At 38.1% G+C, this 16249-nt stretch overlaps 1 protein-coding gene and 1 long non-coding RNA gene across 7 annotated transcripts in view; one reads left to right on the top strand and one right to left on the bottom strand.

The window, feature by feature from the left end:
* The window catches only part of LOC147831357 (uncharacterized), a 148438-nt gene that overhangs the window by 68840 nt on the left and 63349 nt on the right, over window positions 1-16249 (top strand). The window contains exon 6 of one of the 6 annotated variants that reach the window (XM_087307835.1): window positions 15656-16222. The exons of 4 other annotated variants lie outside the window; for them this stretch is intronic. In XM_087307835.1, the coding sequence (XP_087163961.1) occupies window positions 15656-15679 (24 nt within the window). In that variant the 3' untranslated portion in view covers window positions 15680-16222. Of the gene's footprint in view, window positions 1-5886; window positions 6058-15655; window positions 16223-16249 lie in introns of those variants that run through there. One more of the 6 variants, XM_087307830.1, reaches the window with a different exon arrangement.
* Window positions 15371-16249, bottom strand: part of LOC147831358 (uncharacterized) — a 36465-nt gene continuing 35586 nt past the window's right edge. The window contains exon 6 of the long non-coding RNA XR_015524016.1: window positions 15371-16126. This is a non-coding gene — a long non-coding RNA (uncharacterized LOC147831358). The remainder of the gene's footprint in view (window positions 16127-16249) is intronic.

Below are 16249 nucleotides of genomic sequence, written 5' to 3'. Positions count from 1 at the left end.
GGTAAGTACATAGTAGTTAAGGACACTTAATATAAAGTGGGCCGATTTATTTAAATAAATGTTTGACTTTACAATGACAATTCTGGGTTAATGGGACCAGTAAGCTTTAGGGCCCTATCATACACCCGGCGAAATGTGGCGCAAGGCGCGGCACAATACTTGTTTGCTAGTTTCAGCTTGGAACAAGAGTCGTTTTGAGGCGTTGCTCCACGCTGTTTAAATAGCAAATGCATTAGCGCTCATATGTGCGCCCATAGGCGTTCTGGTCCAAAAAGGAAGGCATTCTGAGGCGGACCGCTGGCATGTCGCTATTTTCAGAAACTAAAATAGATTTTTCATTAGACCAAAACAAACCCAGTCTAAACTCCAGCGCAGAGTTGCGCCTCGCTTACACACTGCTTAATACGCACAAGTGAGCAATAGGCAAATATCTTTACATATGAAAAAATTTAAATATTAAGGATATATATATAGGATATAATAAGAATAGATATAGGATATAAATATAAATGATTAAAATATTACAAAACATATTATTTTCTAGCCTACATAAATATGAAAAATCACTGCTTTTATGTCTTCTTCATCTCGAGAGGCTTTTTCAGTTCATTCATAACAATTTGCTTTTGTATAATGTTATTATTATTAGCAGTATTATTTAATATATCCATATTTATATTAGTTTTATTAAAAACAAGTTTAGATTTGCCCACCAGTCAGGTTTAAGACCATATGGGGCACAGCATGTGTTTTAGAATATAACTCAGGTTTTTGAACACACTTTGTTATTGTTGTTCATTTATTCGTTTGCTGTAAATTAGAACTGAATATAGAAATAGTTATGAAACGAATATTTGGGCTTAACAAACGCAATTAATTATTTATAGACTAATTGATTTCTGTGCATAAAGGTTTCCCTATTCAAGGGCGAAAGTGAAAGTAGTTCCATTATCTCTCATTCTCACGCAGTAGATGCTCTGTTTAACTGTTTTCTGTTAAAAAAACTGTTAACTGTTAACTGTTTGCTAGTGTAATGCTCAGTTTTTCCCACTTAGACTTACTTTACGTCCTGTAAATAGCAAATGCGCTCTTGGCGCGACGCAGCTGGCTCTTAAAGGTAATGGGAGAAAAGACTCTAATTGGTTTATTCTCAAAACACACCTATAACTCATTAAGAAAATAAACTCAACCCTTTTAGACCATGCGCCACAGCGCAAAGCGGATTTTCCCATCCGTAAATTAGCAAAAATGCATTCTGACACGCCCTGAAAGCGTTTGCGCCCTGCGTTTTGCGCTCTGCGCATGGACCGTCAAAATAGAGCCCTTAGAGCGAGGGTGTGTTCCAAAATGCCAAAAATTAAAGCATAATTTAAAGCTGTACTTTTTAAAACATTTATTCAAGTATGTTTTCCCTCAGTATCTGTACTTTCACTTGAGTTGTATTTTTGAGTTCTTTTTTTACACTCCTGCAGGCTGAATAGGGCCTAAAAGCAAATGTGGCTTGATGTGAGAAAGAGAAGTCGAAGAGGGACAAAAGATGAAAGCGATACGACACAAATCTCCAGCCAGGAGTAAAAAAAAAACATGGCTGTAATATGTGGTGAGACTTGCACTCCAGTCAGCTGTCTGAAAGGGCAGCTTGTGGAGTCCAAACAGCAGGTCAGATTGTAGGTCAATAGTGAGTTGCACTACAGAGACTACATGCTTTTCCCTCGGTGCGTCTTGTAAGTTCGAGTCGCACAAACTCGCCTTTTGCTTTCCGCCACTCTGTGAGCCATGGAGACGAAATGTGTGAGGCTGATATACAATCTTTTTGGAGTCGTCTTGCAAAGTATCACTTTTTGGCATGAATATCGGCCCATTTGCAGCTTAATCGGGCAGAATGAGGATCGAGGTATTGAAGCCTATGAAAGTAGAATGGATCATTGTGAGATATAACTCTGAATGACAATAAAAGTCACATTGTAGACAAGTTTATTAACATACTGTATGATTTTTTTTTGTGCATGGTGGTCTTTTTAGCAATAGCTGGGATCCATGCAGTGTTAATCTAGTATGATTGATCAATCATACCAGATATAATGTATTTTATTAATATATTTTATTATATTTTAATTATTTTAAAATAATTTCCCAAGTGATTTTTAACAGAGATTTTCCAACGTATTTCTGATTTTTAATTATTTTTGTTGTTGTTTTCTTCTATAATAACAGTACTTATTTATTATATATAATTATTTTTTGCTAGTTATTATGCAAGATACTAGTATTTATCTTAATGTGTTATTTAAAAGCATAACTAGCTCTAAGATGGTTTGGTAGATTCTAGATCTTTTTATCTTGCTAACTGATCTCTGGCTAATTCGGTTCTTCAAACAAGTTCCCGAATCAGATGTCTGGATAAACTGATCTGAGATCGCTGCGTGTGTTGTGAAGGACAGATCTATTGATCCTTAAAATCATGATCAGTAGTGCAACGAGCGGCTGACAGCACAGCAACGTAATGACATCATCTGATTAATATTCAATTCTCCATGTGAGCAGAATGACATAAAATTAGCAGTAAACGGTTAAATATGACACGCAATAACTTTCCACATTTGTTGTGGGCTGCAGGCTTTACACTTTCATGTGTCAAGAGTATTCATCATGTATTTCGATGCATATCAATGTATTTAGTTCTACATTTAGAGAAAATTTTCTTTATTATTGTAGTCAAGGCCTACTAAATTTTTTTTAAATTGGCATAAGGAATATCTAAATAAATTAACTAAATAAAATTAATTAATGAATTAATAATAAATCTATATTGTGTATGTACACGTTTGTATAAAAAAAAATCATGTTAATACATTTTCACCAGGTGGCAGTCTTTGTACTTTTATTTCGGAGTGCAAATTGCATACGTTATATATATATATATATATATATATATATATATATATATATATATATATATATATATATATATACTGTATATATATATATATATATATATATATATATATATATATATATATATATACTGTATATATATATATATATAAAATTTCCCAAGTGTATATAACTACTGTAAGAAATTATTAGTAATTATTAATTATCAGCATTCGGTACATTCTTTCAATATTATCTTTGCTTGAACTGCCCCAATCTAATCCTGTTTATATGAAATGATCCTGCTCCCAAGCAGGTTTGAGCTACCAGAACGGTTGCTATGACAACAAGTCTAACTAAACGATCCAGGATTGTGTCAAATCGTCAATATCCAAGCCCAGCTAATTGAGTGATCCACGTACGAAGAACGGACCGCTGCTCAAATGCAAATTTTACCACTAGTCAAAAAGCTACTCAAAATCTTTCTCAGGTCAGTCCTTTTTCACAGTTACTGGCTCATCTAGTTTATTGGATGTCTCCTCATGATGTTTACACATGCTATGAAGTTTGCTACACCTACACGACTGCGCGGTTTAGTTTCTATGTGTTTATGTGTGTTTACGTTTAGTAGAGGACAACAGCCAATCACATGACTTCTACAGTGTTGCTTAAATCCGTTTAGCTAGCATCTGCTCTAAGAAATTAGCATGAAGCGATCTAACTGACTGATACCTGTTTGATGATTGAGGGCTCTATTTTAACGATCTAGGTGCAAAGTCTAAAGTGCATCAAGCAAAAGCATTAAAGGCATGTCCGAATCCAATTTGGCTATTTTAGGGACGGAAAAATACGATGTGCGCTGTGGCGTATGGTCTATCAGGGTTGTGCTTAATATCTTAATGAGTTATGGGTGGGTTTTGAGCATAACATGCATTTAACTAATCAGAGTCTTATCTCCCATTCCCTTTAAGAGTCAGTTGTGTCACGCCATGGCACATTTGCTATTTACATGGCGGACTTTGTAAGAAGAATAAGCGCATAACTAATGCGCTCTGTGCTGGACTTTAGATCAGCTTCTTCATGGTCAACAGCGCAGTCTATTTCAGTTTCTCAGAATAGTAACATGCCAACAATGCGCCTTAACACACCTATATAGGCCAGCACACCCATGAGTCCACAAAGTGAAGCAAATGGATTTACTATTTAAACAACGTGTCGTAAAACGTAAAAATCAGGGTTGTGCTGGTCTGGAAATTGCAACAAATCGCGGCAAACACGTCTAGCGCCTTATTGCACCGAGTGAATGATAGTTCACCCTTAAAGTTCACGTGACATTAGAAAAATTACAATTTTTATTATTTTCAAATCTGAGGACAGTTTAATTTAGTAAAGCTACCTTCGTGTGTAAGGCTGCCATGTAGTTCAGGTCTAAAAACATGTGTGTCGAGGTTAAGTAAAGCGCGTCATAGCAGAGCGATAAGATCGACCAGTCGACTAGTCTGTACAACTCCTAGTATATTGAATTTATTCTTTATGTATGAATGGGTGCAGCTATTGGAATCTTTCGGCTCAATTCTTCCGGTTTCATTTACTTCCATTGGTTTATAGTCAGTAAAAACAGCTTGTTCTGCTGCTTGATGTTGCAAACTGCTTTTTTTCTTATTATATGATTCAAATTTTTATGCAGTCATAAACATGTTTGAACGTTTTCTGACATTTATTATTCCTAGTCATTTCTCCTATAGCCAACTGAATCAGAAGTTCTTAAACAATTGCAAAAACGAGCGCACGTCCGCATCACAGAATAAGGTCAATAGAGATGCAAATGAGTAGCATGACCTCTATGAGCATGGCACATTTACAACCACACCTACTGCAGCCAAGTGTTGTTGAAAACAGCATCACTTAACCTTTCCTAACTTGTTCCCTTCAAACAAGAAACGAAAAAGAAGTTTGTTTGAAGGATACCAGGACCTTAAACGCGCACACCTTTTACCTGGCGCTTTAATAAGACATCAACAGCAGCGCAGCAGACTACACTCATCCCACCTTTTATTTAAAGCTAACGCCTAGTTGTTTACAAGTAGCCCGAGTGACTTTTCTTATTCTTCGCCGATCTGTCAACAAGTCACTTTCCTTTCAAAGCAGGCGAGCAGAACTGTCGCCTCATCACCCTTCAATTAAACCCGTGGCCACCTGAAAATCCTCCATTGACATTTCCTCCCGTGATTGTGTCTCATCCATTTTTTAATTGTGCTCATTCTCTCTGGGCCGTTCCCATGAGGTGGGTGGACTGCGGCGGTGGCCACTGTCATTCGTCAGGGATGACAGGAGCGAGAGACACACATACAGAGAGAGAGAGACTAAGAGAGAGAGAGAGAGAAACACCACGCCACTTCTAGAGCGAGTGCTGATGTGTCAGTCTTATCACACAGCCGAGCGCTCTGGAGGCGACATCCTCCACTGAATCAGTGACATTTCACGGACGGTGCAAATCTATCCGTCTTTGTCAAGCGTCCCTTCATCCTCGCACAAGCACACATGGTTTTCGCATTCCAGGAGTTAGCATATTGATCACGGGAGAGTCGCTGAAGTGTGCAAGCCGATTTTTTTTTTCTCCCCCCTCTCTCTTTTTTTGGGCTCAGACGGACACCTTTAGTCTGGTGGTCACTGTCAGTTTCCGGTGAGGTGCGTTTTAATCCTGCGGTGTGGGTGGTCTGGGTCACGGGTGTCACTGCGTGCTGCTGGGCTGAATGGAGGAAGGCTGTTTTTATTCAAAGGCCTTTTCTCTGTATTCAGACTGCGAGATAGACGCAGTGTTTTCCTGACTTCATGTGGAACGCTGAGCTTGGGGAATGGAAAAGTTTTTTTGAACTTGGTGATTATTGTAAATGCTCAACACGGAAAGATCTTAGCATTTTAGTCTTGTTTCTAGTCTAAATATCTACGGCTTCTTAAATCAAGAAACATTTTCTAGACAGTAAAAATACTGTTTTGATTTTTAAAATAAAGGCGCCTCACAGCAAGAAGGTCGCTGGTTTGAGCCCCGCAGCGTCAGTTGGCATTTCAGTGTGGAGTTTGCATGTTCTTCCCATGTTCGAGTGGGCTTCCTTCGGGTGCTCCAGGTAAACATGTGGTATAGGTGTATTGGGTAGGCTAAATGTGCGAAATGTGTGTGAATGAGTGTGTATGGGTGTTTCCCAGTGATGGGTTGCAGTTGGAAGGGCATCCGCTACGTAAAACATATGCTGGATAAGTTGGTGGTTTATTCCACTGTGGCGACCCCAGATTAATAAAGGGACTAAGCCAAAATGGAAATGAATGAATGTAATTAAAGGTGCAGTAGATGATCTGCCTAAATGCTATTCGTTAGCATAATATCTTTCAAACACAGTCCCTCCCCTGCCATCTTAAGCCACGCCTCCTGAAATAACGAATGCGCACATTAAAGAGGATAGAAACACACTAGATCATGTCATTCGCCAGTTAGAAAACTTTATTGTGCTTTATAATATTACAATTCTGAACAAAAAACTGTATTATATCTAGCACGTTTTCAGTTGTATAGCAAGCAAAACTTGTCATCATGTGCAATATTTAATGCATGCAAGCATCGCTGGTCTCACTCTCTCTCGCCTTTCGGATGAGACGTTAAACCGAGGTCCTGACTCTCTGTGGTCATTAAAAGTCCCATGGCACTTATCGTAAAGAGTAGGGGTGTAATGCCTCATTCACACGGGGCTTCAGCGCAATGCTTGACAGAGGGCGGGTCTGAAGTTGGGGCTGATACGATCGTCATAGCAGCATCAGCCTATGAAATTAGTCAGCAATAGGCCACTTTCTGAGCTTGTGTATTTGCATACAGCAATCTGATTGGCTGACGCTTCCTTTCCTTTGAAAAGTTGAGCAAGTCCCAACCTTCGCAGTGAGCAACGCCTCTGAATTGCAGCCGATGGATGCATTTCAGCAACACCTGACGTCACCCATTCAAAGTGAATGGGAAGCGTTGAAGCTGATGTGAATGAGGCGTAACCCCGGTGTCCTGGCCAAAGTCCCTCAATCGGCCCTAATGATCATGGCCTCCCAATCAGTCCCATCCAACGAATTGGTTCCATCACCGTCTCTTCACTCTACCAATAGCTGATGTGTGGTGAGCGCGCTGACGCTGTTGTCCTGTGGCTTCCGTCACATCATCCAAGTGGATGCTGCACACTGGTGGTGGTGTGGTGTGAAAAATTTTTAGTCTTACGCTTTACCCAGAATATAAAAAATACATGTAAATACATTTAGATCATTTACTTTAATCATTACCATTGGAATGTGAGAGGCTTTCAATCACCACAACAAACATTTTTTTGGAAATAGGCACATTTCACAGCTCAGAGTTTAATATTTTTTCAACCTAAAAAGTTTAATAATTTTTGAATCCATGTAGCTGATATCCAGGTCTCAGAAGAGCACTTTTAGCTTAGCTTAGCATAAATCATTGAATCAGATTAGACCATTAGCATTTCACTAAAAAATAAAATAAAAAAGTGTTAAAATAATTAATAGCTTGACTCTTCTGTAATCTAATGTGTGTATTTATATAGCCCATTTATTGTGTATGGCTATACACCCAAAGTGCTTCACAATCATGTGAGGAGTGGGTCTCTCAACATCACCAACAGGGTGCAGCATCTACTTGAATGATGCGACGGCAGCCACAGGACAATGGCTATAGGTGGAGAGGAGAGACAGTGATAGAGCCAATTCGGTGGATGAGGATTATTGGGAGGCCATGATGGGCAAGGGCCGATGGAGGGAGTTGGGTCAGGACACCGGCGTTACACCCCTACTCTTTACAAAAAGTGCCATTGGGTTTTTAATAACCAAAGAGAGTCAGGACCTCAGTTTAATGTCTCATCTGAAAGACTGTGCTCACTGACATTATAGTGTCCCCTTCCCTTTACTGGGGCATTAGGATTGTGGTCTCCCATTGAAGTACTGACCAGGCTCAGCCTTGCTTAGTTTCAGTGAGTAACCGGTCATGGGCTGCAAGTTGATATGGCAGTACTCTATAGTTACATCTTGTACAAAGACCAACACAAAAATATTTATATTTTCTAGGCTGATATGGCTATGAACTGTTCTCTCATTCTGGCGTAATAATCAAGGAACTTTGCTGCTGTACCATGGCTACAGCATGCACAATGATATTACACAGCAGTAGTCCCAAGTTGAGTAATTATAATGAAACTATGGAAAAGTCAAGCTTTGAACTGTAAAATTATTAAGGCTTTTTTTTCATTTAAGAGTGAGATGCTAATGGTCTAATCTGATTCAATGATTTATGCTAATTTATGATTTATGCTAAGCTAAGCTAAAAGTGCTCCTGCCAGACCAACTGAATGGATTACAATATATATATATTAGTGCTAAATATAATTGTTTAATAGAATTTTTTAACTTGTAACACACATTTCTTCATGTAAACAATATACCCACAATAAACCATCAAGATCCTGGCTTGACAGCCATATTTATTACAGAAATTAAAACACAGGCATGTTAATGACATTTAAATTTCAAAACAATCAATGCCAATAAAGAAAACATTGATTTCCATGTTGGATTCTAAGTGGACTGCAAAAAAAATGCCAAAATACAAGAATTGCAGATATGGAAAATGAAAAATTATAATAATAAACTATAGAATACAAACTGTTGCACTTATTGTAAAGTTTTATTGCTGTGAGTTGAGAACATTTGTTATAGAGTAGAAACAATTTTGCTTAAATTAAACGTTGCGCTGAAGACGTTTTGGCCCCAACGGCTTTCCATACTTTAGCGACTCAGATTCAACACGCATGATCACGTTCATCAAATTTGCTTAAACTAAGCGTCCTAAAGTATTACTGTATTTCACAAGGATTCTGACACAACAACGCAAAGCAAACGCTTTTGTTGCATTTAATGAGGAAACACTGTCTTTGACAGCTCGCGACTTCACCAGAGACTTTCTGAGTACATTCACATTAGACACCAATACTCCGATTTTAATATGATTAAGATTATACTCTTATTAAAAGTGTACCGTGTAGCCCAATCGTGTAGCGATTTTATTACCTTAAAGCAACACCGAGTCACGAAATGCGGAGGATTTTCTTTCTGTTCGCCATGCGGTATCAACTTACAACAGAAGTCGAAAGGTAAAAATGAAACACCCGAAATTGCATGAAACTCTGGATAACCTGTGATGCAACTAATTGTTTTATACTGGAACTTGCCTTCAAAAAGTGCTTCCTTGGACTTATCCACATTTCTTGCATGTTAAACACACGTCCACCACAACAGGAAATAAAAAAAACCTGCAACTGCGTTAATTGCGTAATATTTTTTAACACGTTAATTATTTCAAATAATCGCATGTGTTAACGCACTAATTTTGACAGCGCTAATATATATATATATATATATATATATATATATATATATATATATATATATATATATATATATATATATATATATATATATATATATATATTTGAATTAATAAAAAGAAAATTTAATGTATTTTAATTAAACATTTATTTGACCTCTGTCACATAAGGAATTTGTTAACAATCATCATCACACACCTGCAGATAATAGACATTGTGTGTAGGGCAAAAGGCCAAAAAAGCTAAGAAACCAACTTAAAAACAAAGAAATTAATATTTATGTAAAATCAAAGGGATAGGTTACTTAAAATCTAAATTTACTCTCATTAATGTGGTTATAAACCAAGTTTCTATTTTCTGCTGAACACAAAAGTTATTTTTAAAAAAATGTTAGAAACCTGTAACTATAGGAAAACAAATACTGTATAAATACTGATATGATAGTCAATGGTTACCTGTTTACAACGTTTTTTATAGTAACTTCTTTTGTGTTTAACAGAAGAAAGAAACTCAAACAGGTTTAACACAAGTAAAGGGTGAGTAAATGATGACAGATATTCAGTTTTGGTTAAACTATATCTGTAGGAAGTAACAGTCCTATGCATCACGCTGTAATCCCTTTTCCGTCTCCTTCATTTTCATGACTGAAGGTAGTTTTTGCTTGAATGCATACTTGAAGGCCCAAATTATGGTTTGCGAACAGTAGATCTTAGATTTACAGCTCATTTGCCATGTGTGTGCAACCAAGCCCATGATGTCTACCTGCTTTGCCTTAATGATATCTTGGGACATGTATTCAACATAACCAAGACACCATATTTAACCATCCTGTCTCCTGCTGAACAACACGTTAGCTCCCGTCACATTCAACTAAACTATTATGCTTGCACTCAAATTACAATTTACATTTAAATTACACTCTGATTATTCCTAAATGATTCATAACTTAAGAAACAGATAATGGGTTTTATAGTTGTTTCTTAACTACATTTCTTTTTGCTAAATAATTACAGGCTTATTACAGGACGGTGCATTCCCTGCTGTGCATTTTAAATGATTTAGCTTCAAAATTAAATAATTAGAACTGTGATAATATCTGTGCCTTTATATTTTAACTGCAGCACACATATCCCTGAGATTGGAAATGGAAATGCATCCTATTCATTGATTATTATCAGTTGGTTAGTAACACGACGACAGGGGGCACCATGATATTGCGCAGGTTGTCATGTTGTAAGTTACTTAGCTGAAGACAATTTTCAGGCACTGCATAATATAATTAAGCTGCTTTAGCCATGGTACAGCAGCAAAGTTCCCACAGAGTATAGTTCCTAGCTATATCAGCCTAGAAAATAGCAACTTTTAATTTTCTGTCAGTCCTAATACATGATGTAACTACAGAAGAGTCCAGCTTTAATTAGAAAAATGATCAAAATTATTTTAACGTGATGCTAATGGTCTAATCCAATTCAATGATTTATGCTAAGCTAAGCTAAAAGTTCACCCTCCTCCTCCCCTAAACCCAACCAACTTTACAGATTGACCCGCCCGCCCGCTTACTTGCCTAAACCCAGCCGACGGTTTACAAAATCCGTCCAGAAAATTCAATTCAATTCAACTGAATTCATTTCACCTTTATTTGTGTAGCGCTTTTACAATGTAGATTGTGCCAAAGCAGCTTCCCATAAAAGATCATAGTTAATTGGCAAAGTGTAGTTCAGTTTTTTAGTGTTTAAGTTCAGTTAAAAAAAGAAAAGCCCTCTTCTGATTTTTACCACAGATTTTACCACATTCTCACCCTGTTGTTTACTCGTTCTGGTTTTGTCTTATCTGATTTCTGGAACTGCTCACGTGACATCACGTGACTCGAACTCGGTCATTGTCATCGTCAGCTCCACTGTGCGTCTTAAATCCGCTGATGTACACGACGAGCTAGCTAACTGGTTACGGCGTGAAAGCCCTCCACACGGAGGTAAGCGGACAGCCGGTAAGTGCCGAAAGTAACGGTGTCATACTGCCCCGTAGCATTCGTTTGAAAAAATGAAATGCAGTCATACATACCTCCGGCTACGGAATTGGTGGTCTCCAGAAACATCCGTGGGACCACATTTTCAGAATGAGCCTACATTGCATATCCTAGATATCAGAGCTGTGAACCTACACTAGTCTCACGGTTCGGTTCGATTACGATTATCATGCCATCGATTCGGTTCAATTCGATATCTCGGTGCATCAAGGTGCATTGACGGTGCTTTCCATTCACAGTTTTATGTTTTCGACACAGCAGAAGTTCTTGTAATAAAATGTATGAATATATTTATATTTATATACTATTTGTAATATAATTTTGTCATTTAATACAAACAGTCAGATATATTAACTGTACCTTTAAACAACACGAGCATTAAGCAAATAATATAAACAAATATAAATATCCAGCTCACTTTCTGATCCTTGTCTAGTTCTGTTACACCTGTTTGATTGGTCACACCCTCAACAAAAACGGTTGCGATTGGCTCTTGCGCGCTGCGCTCTTCACAGATGAGTGATACTGACAAGCAGCAGGCGGCAGCGGTGATCTCACAGCTGATGCATGATAGAGACGGTGGAGAAAACTCGGCAGACACGCGCTCGTTTCTTTATCCAGAAGTAACGCTGTAAAACAGCCGAGAGGAGAAGAAAAGTCACGCCTGCAGGTCAAATGGGCCACTGTGTGTGTGTGTGTGTGTGTGTGTGTGTGTGTGTGTGTGTGTGTGTGCGTGTGAGAGAGAGAGAGAGAGAGAGAGAGAGAGAGAAATTGAGTACTTTCATTCTCTCGATCTCAGTGAAATAGGGGCTTTTGCTGTTAATGTCAGTGAAAGACTGATCCAGCAAACACACACAGTGAAATTGTGCACAGTTTATGAGTTTTAAGTAGTTGGAGTGTTGTAAATAGTCGAGCTCGCCTCCCTCGCGACAGAGCGCATATGAGGTAAATGACGTCAGCAATAACCGGTTATGGTTATTACTGAACCGATACCGAATTGTCCGCGTCTGCACCGCGGTGCACCGAAGAAACGATTCATTTTGACACCCCTACTAGATATTATGGCTAAAATGGAAATGCAACCTATTGATTATCTGTTACTAAATGGTTAGTACCATGGCGGCAGCAGGCACAATGATATTGCACAGGTTGTCACATTGTAAGTTACCTATCTGGGGACAATTTTAAAGCACTGCATAATATAATTGTGCCTGCTCCAACCATGGTACAGCAAAAAAGTTCCTATAGAGTATAGTTCCTAGCCATATCAGTCTATAAAATAGCAAATTTTCAATTTCTGTGGGTCTTAGTACATGATAAACCTATGAAAATACCAAGCGAGATGCTAATGGTCTAATCTGATTCAATGATTTATGCTAAGCTAAGCTAAAAGGGCTTCTGCCAGACCTAAAGATGGACTGAATAAATTCAAAACTGGTAAGACTCAAATGTTTGACTCTAGGGGAGTTGTAAAATTAGCCTATTTTAAAAAAAAAGAGAGTTCTTTTAAGAAACAGATAATGGGTTTTTAGTTGTTTAACTACATTTCTTTTTTTTTTTTTTGCTAAATAATTACAGCCTTATTATAGGACGCCACGTCCCCTGCTGTGCATTTGAAATGATTTAGCTTCAAAATGAAACCATTAGAATGCAAGTTCCACACTGTAATGATGTCTGCGTGTTTATATTTTTTTTAACCACAGAGCACATATCCCACAGATTCCAGCTAAAAATGGAAATGCATCCTATTGATTGGTTTTTCCATTAATTAGATTATGTCTCGGGAGAGCAAATCTGCCCTAAAATTAGACAGTTTTCAAGCTCAGCTGCTGATATTGGCTCCGATAGAGCAGCATGGGGGGATTCAACATCTGTACTCTGTAATGTTGGGGTTAACTTGTGCTGTGATTGCATATGCAAAATTCTCCAGCAGGTGCGACACTGACACAGCTGCTGACACCAAAGACGCGATAAACCCACAGCCACGCGGGGAATACGAGCGATGCAAAGCACTGTGCTGCTGGAGTCAGGCTATGTGTGAGTCCCATGCGAAAAGCGTGAATGAGAGGCCTGCAAATCGATAGGGACAAGGGATGTGGTGTCTGGCAAATCCAGTGGCGGCTGACATGTTCTCGGTGTAATCTCCTTCATTGTGTTGCGAGAGGGAAGATTATCCTCCGCTGACTGGCTGCTAAAAGGTTTCCCTGCTCTCCAGAAGGGGCGAGGGAACGGCGCGAAAAAACCTCGCGTTCTTCCCCTCCTTCCCTGTCAAAGTCCGGATTATGCTGAGAAATTATCCTCTCCGCCTCTCAATAAAGTCTATTCTTATACGCCCTCGCCTTTCATGGAATATCATTGGATTTGTGGCACCGGATCTCTGTTCGGCTTTGACGCTAATTTCGACAGGTTGCAAAAAAGCTAGAGCAGGATTAGCAGGACTCTTGATGCGCCTTGAGCGTTGTGTTTGACAAAACAGAGTATGCTGAACAAATAAATAATAAATAAATATATAGCATAGATCAACACACAGAATTCTGGGTTCTACTCTAACCCTTCATATTGTCCCAACACAAATCGATTAAGTTGACTTAACTGTTTTTTACAAATTTAAGTGGACTGAACATAAAAAAATTAAGTTGTCCCCCCAAAAAACTTTGTTTCAACTTATTTTAAAGGTGCTGTATTTAAGTTTTTGATACTTCTAAAGCATAAAAATACCACAGTTTGTTTGCAGATGTTTAAGAAACTTGATCAGTAAACAGACTTGTTTATCTGAAAAACAATGCTGAAGTCAGATTTTTTGCTTGTGAGTTACGTGCTGGAACTTCTGTCTTTGTTTTGGTCATTTAACCCGCCCAGTGACTGAAATGTGACCTCATGTGAACAGTAGCAGACTCCGAAATGTTAAGTAGATTGGGAGTTCCACAAGAGGTGGTTATTAATTAGTAAATAATATAAATATTTGTAATAAATATTACAAACTAATATTTGTAAATATTACAAAAGTAAACATTAGGTGAGCAGGTTACATTGTAACCTCGTCCTAACAACACTACATGACGAGATTTGCAGTGATAAGCATTTTGGCTGTTTGCACCAGACAAAACTTGCCAGAAATTTAAATACAGCCATTCAGAAGCACAGAATAGTGCACTTACTGCACGCCAGTGAAATGGTAAGGTTTATAATCTAATCAATATATATTGAACCTCTTTAACATTAAATGTAGATGCAATCATTGATATGTGTTGGCTTGTTAGAGTCACAGTTCTAAAGTTCAATTTAAATGGTTTATTTTATTTTCAAGATCTGAGGTAAACTATCTGCTGCTGCTTTTAGTAGTATGGCAATAAATGTTTGGAAAATTGGCATCTAAACTCACATTATTTAGACACCCCCTAGTTTTTCGTAATTCCGCAATTCCTAAGTCCAATGCAAAATCAACAAAAAGTTGAACAATTTTGCAATCCTACAAAATTCTTAATTAAACTGTTCCTAAAAGAACAGTTTTTAAAATAAATTTTAATATTTAAAATGAACCCATTCCCCATATGAAGAACCTTTTATCCAATAAAAAGGTTCCACAGATGCTGAAGGTTCTTACTGGAACCAATTATGTCAATAAAGAACCTTTACTTTTAAGAGTGCTTCTATGTGGTTCTGTGTGTCTGCACGTGTGTTTTTCCAGACAGACAGTCACCTTCAAGTCTCTCATTCTGGACAGACTATCAGTCTAAACCAAAGCAGAATGGGACACTGATTGACTGTGTGTTGTCATGTATCATTTTGATTCCATCTGTTTGTGTGTGTGTGTGTGTGTGTGTGTGTGTGTGTGTGTGTGTGTGTGTGTGTGTGTGTGTGTGTGTGTGTGTGTGTGTGTGTGTGCGTGTGTGTCATTGATGTCATTTCTCTTTCTCTACTATAAAATGAAATGGTGGAGAATTACATTGTTTGGGTCAGGGATATATATTTGTGTGTGTGTGTGTGTGTGTTTATACTCTATACATTCATGTGGAAAAAAATAACAGACTATTTGAAAAAGTTTAGTTTCTATGGATTTATAATTTGCAGTTAGGTGTTTATGATCACATTTCTTCCAAAAGTAAAATAAAAATGTCAATACATCACAAGCAACTGGCACTTTAAAGACGTTTAAGTGCCAATAAGAAGTTAGTATTAGTTCATGAGTGAATAAAATAGACTGTGCTTTATCTAATCCCCATAATTGAACACAAAATGATTCATTTTGAAATACAGGATTCATTAAAGTAAGTACAATTATAAACCTGGTGAACTGTTGCATTTCTTCCTTGTTTTTTGGTGTCTTTAGCTTTCGCGTGTGTGTTTCTGCTGAGGTCTCTAACTGTGAAGTCTGATGCCAGCGCTGGGTGTCATGTGTTAATAAACCCGGGTCCCTGCCCTGGGAGATCGCTTACATCAAAGCACCAATCAAAAAGCGGCGCAGATATAATTTGTCATCAGGGATTTCCTGCTGGAGAATTATAGAGAAGATACAGGGGCCGATCGATACTATGGATTTTCACTGCAGTGGCTGATTGTCCAATTGCTGTGAAACATGTGGAAGGATAAAAGGCCACGCCTGCCAGTCTCCAGCACAAGACTGCAGACTCAGCATAAGGCCTGTCAGATGATGGAGAATTATCATGCTGAGGTGTCCGAGCCCTATTTAACGCGCTCTCTTTCTCTCGCTCAGTTTATCCGATCCTCTTCACTTGCTCACTTTAAGGATGCGTCACTCAGCTGAGTTTCTGAGTCTCAGGCCAGATTTTGTACGGTGGCCCTGTAGAGCACAACACAACAAGATTTAAAAAGCAAACAGGATGGAAACAAAAAAATACACGACAAAAATTAAAAACTAATACAATGGAAACAATGGAAAACAATATTAAGTTGAGTTTACTTA

Source organism: Danio rerio, chromosome 23, assembly GCF_052040795.2.
Source record: "Danio rerio strain M-AB ecotype USA chromosome 23, GRCz13ab, whole genome shotgun sequence".
NCBI lineage: Eukaryota > Metazoa > Chordata > Actinopteri > Cypriniformes > Danionidae > Danio > Danio rerio.
Note: the sequence above shows the minus strand (reverse complement) of the source record. Positions and strands in the feature narration are given on the sequence as shown.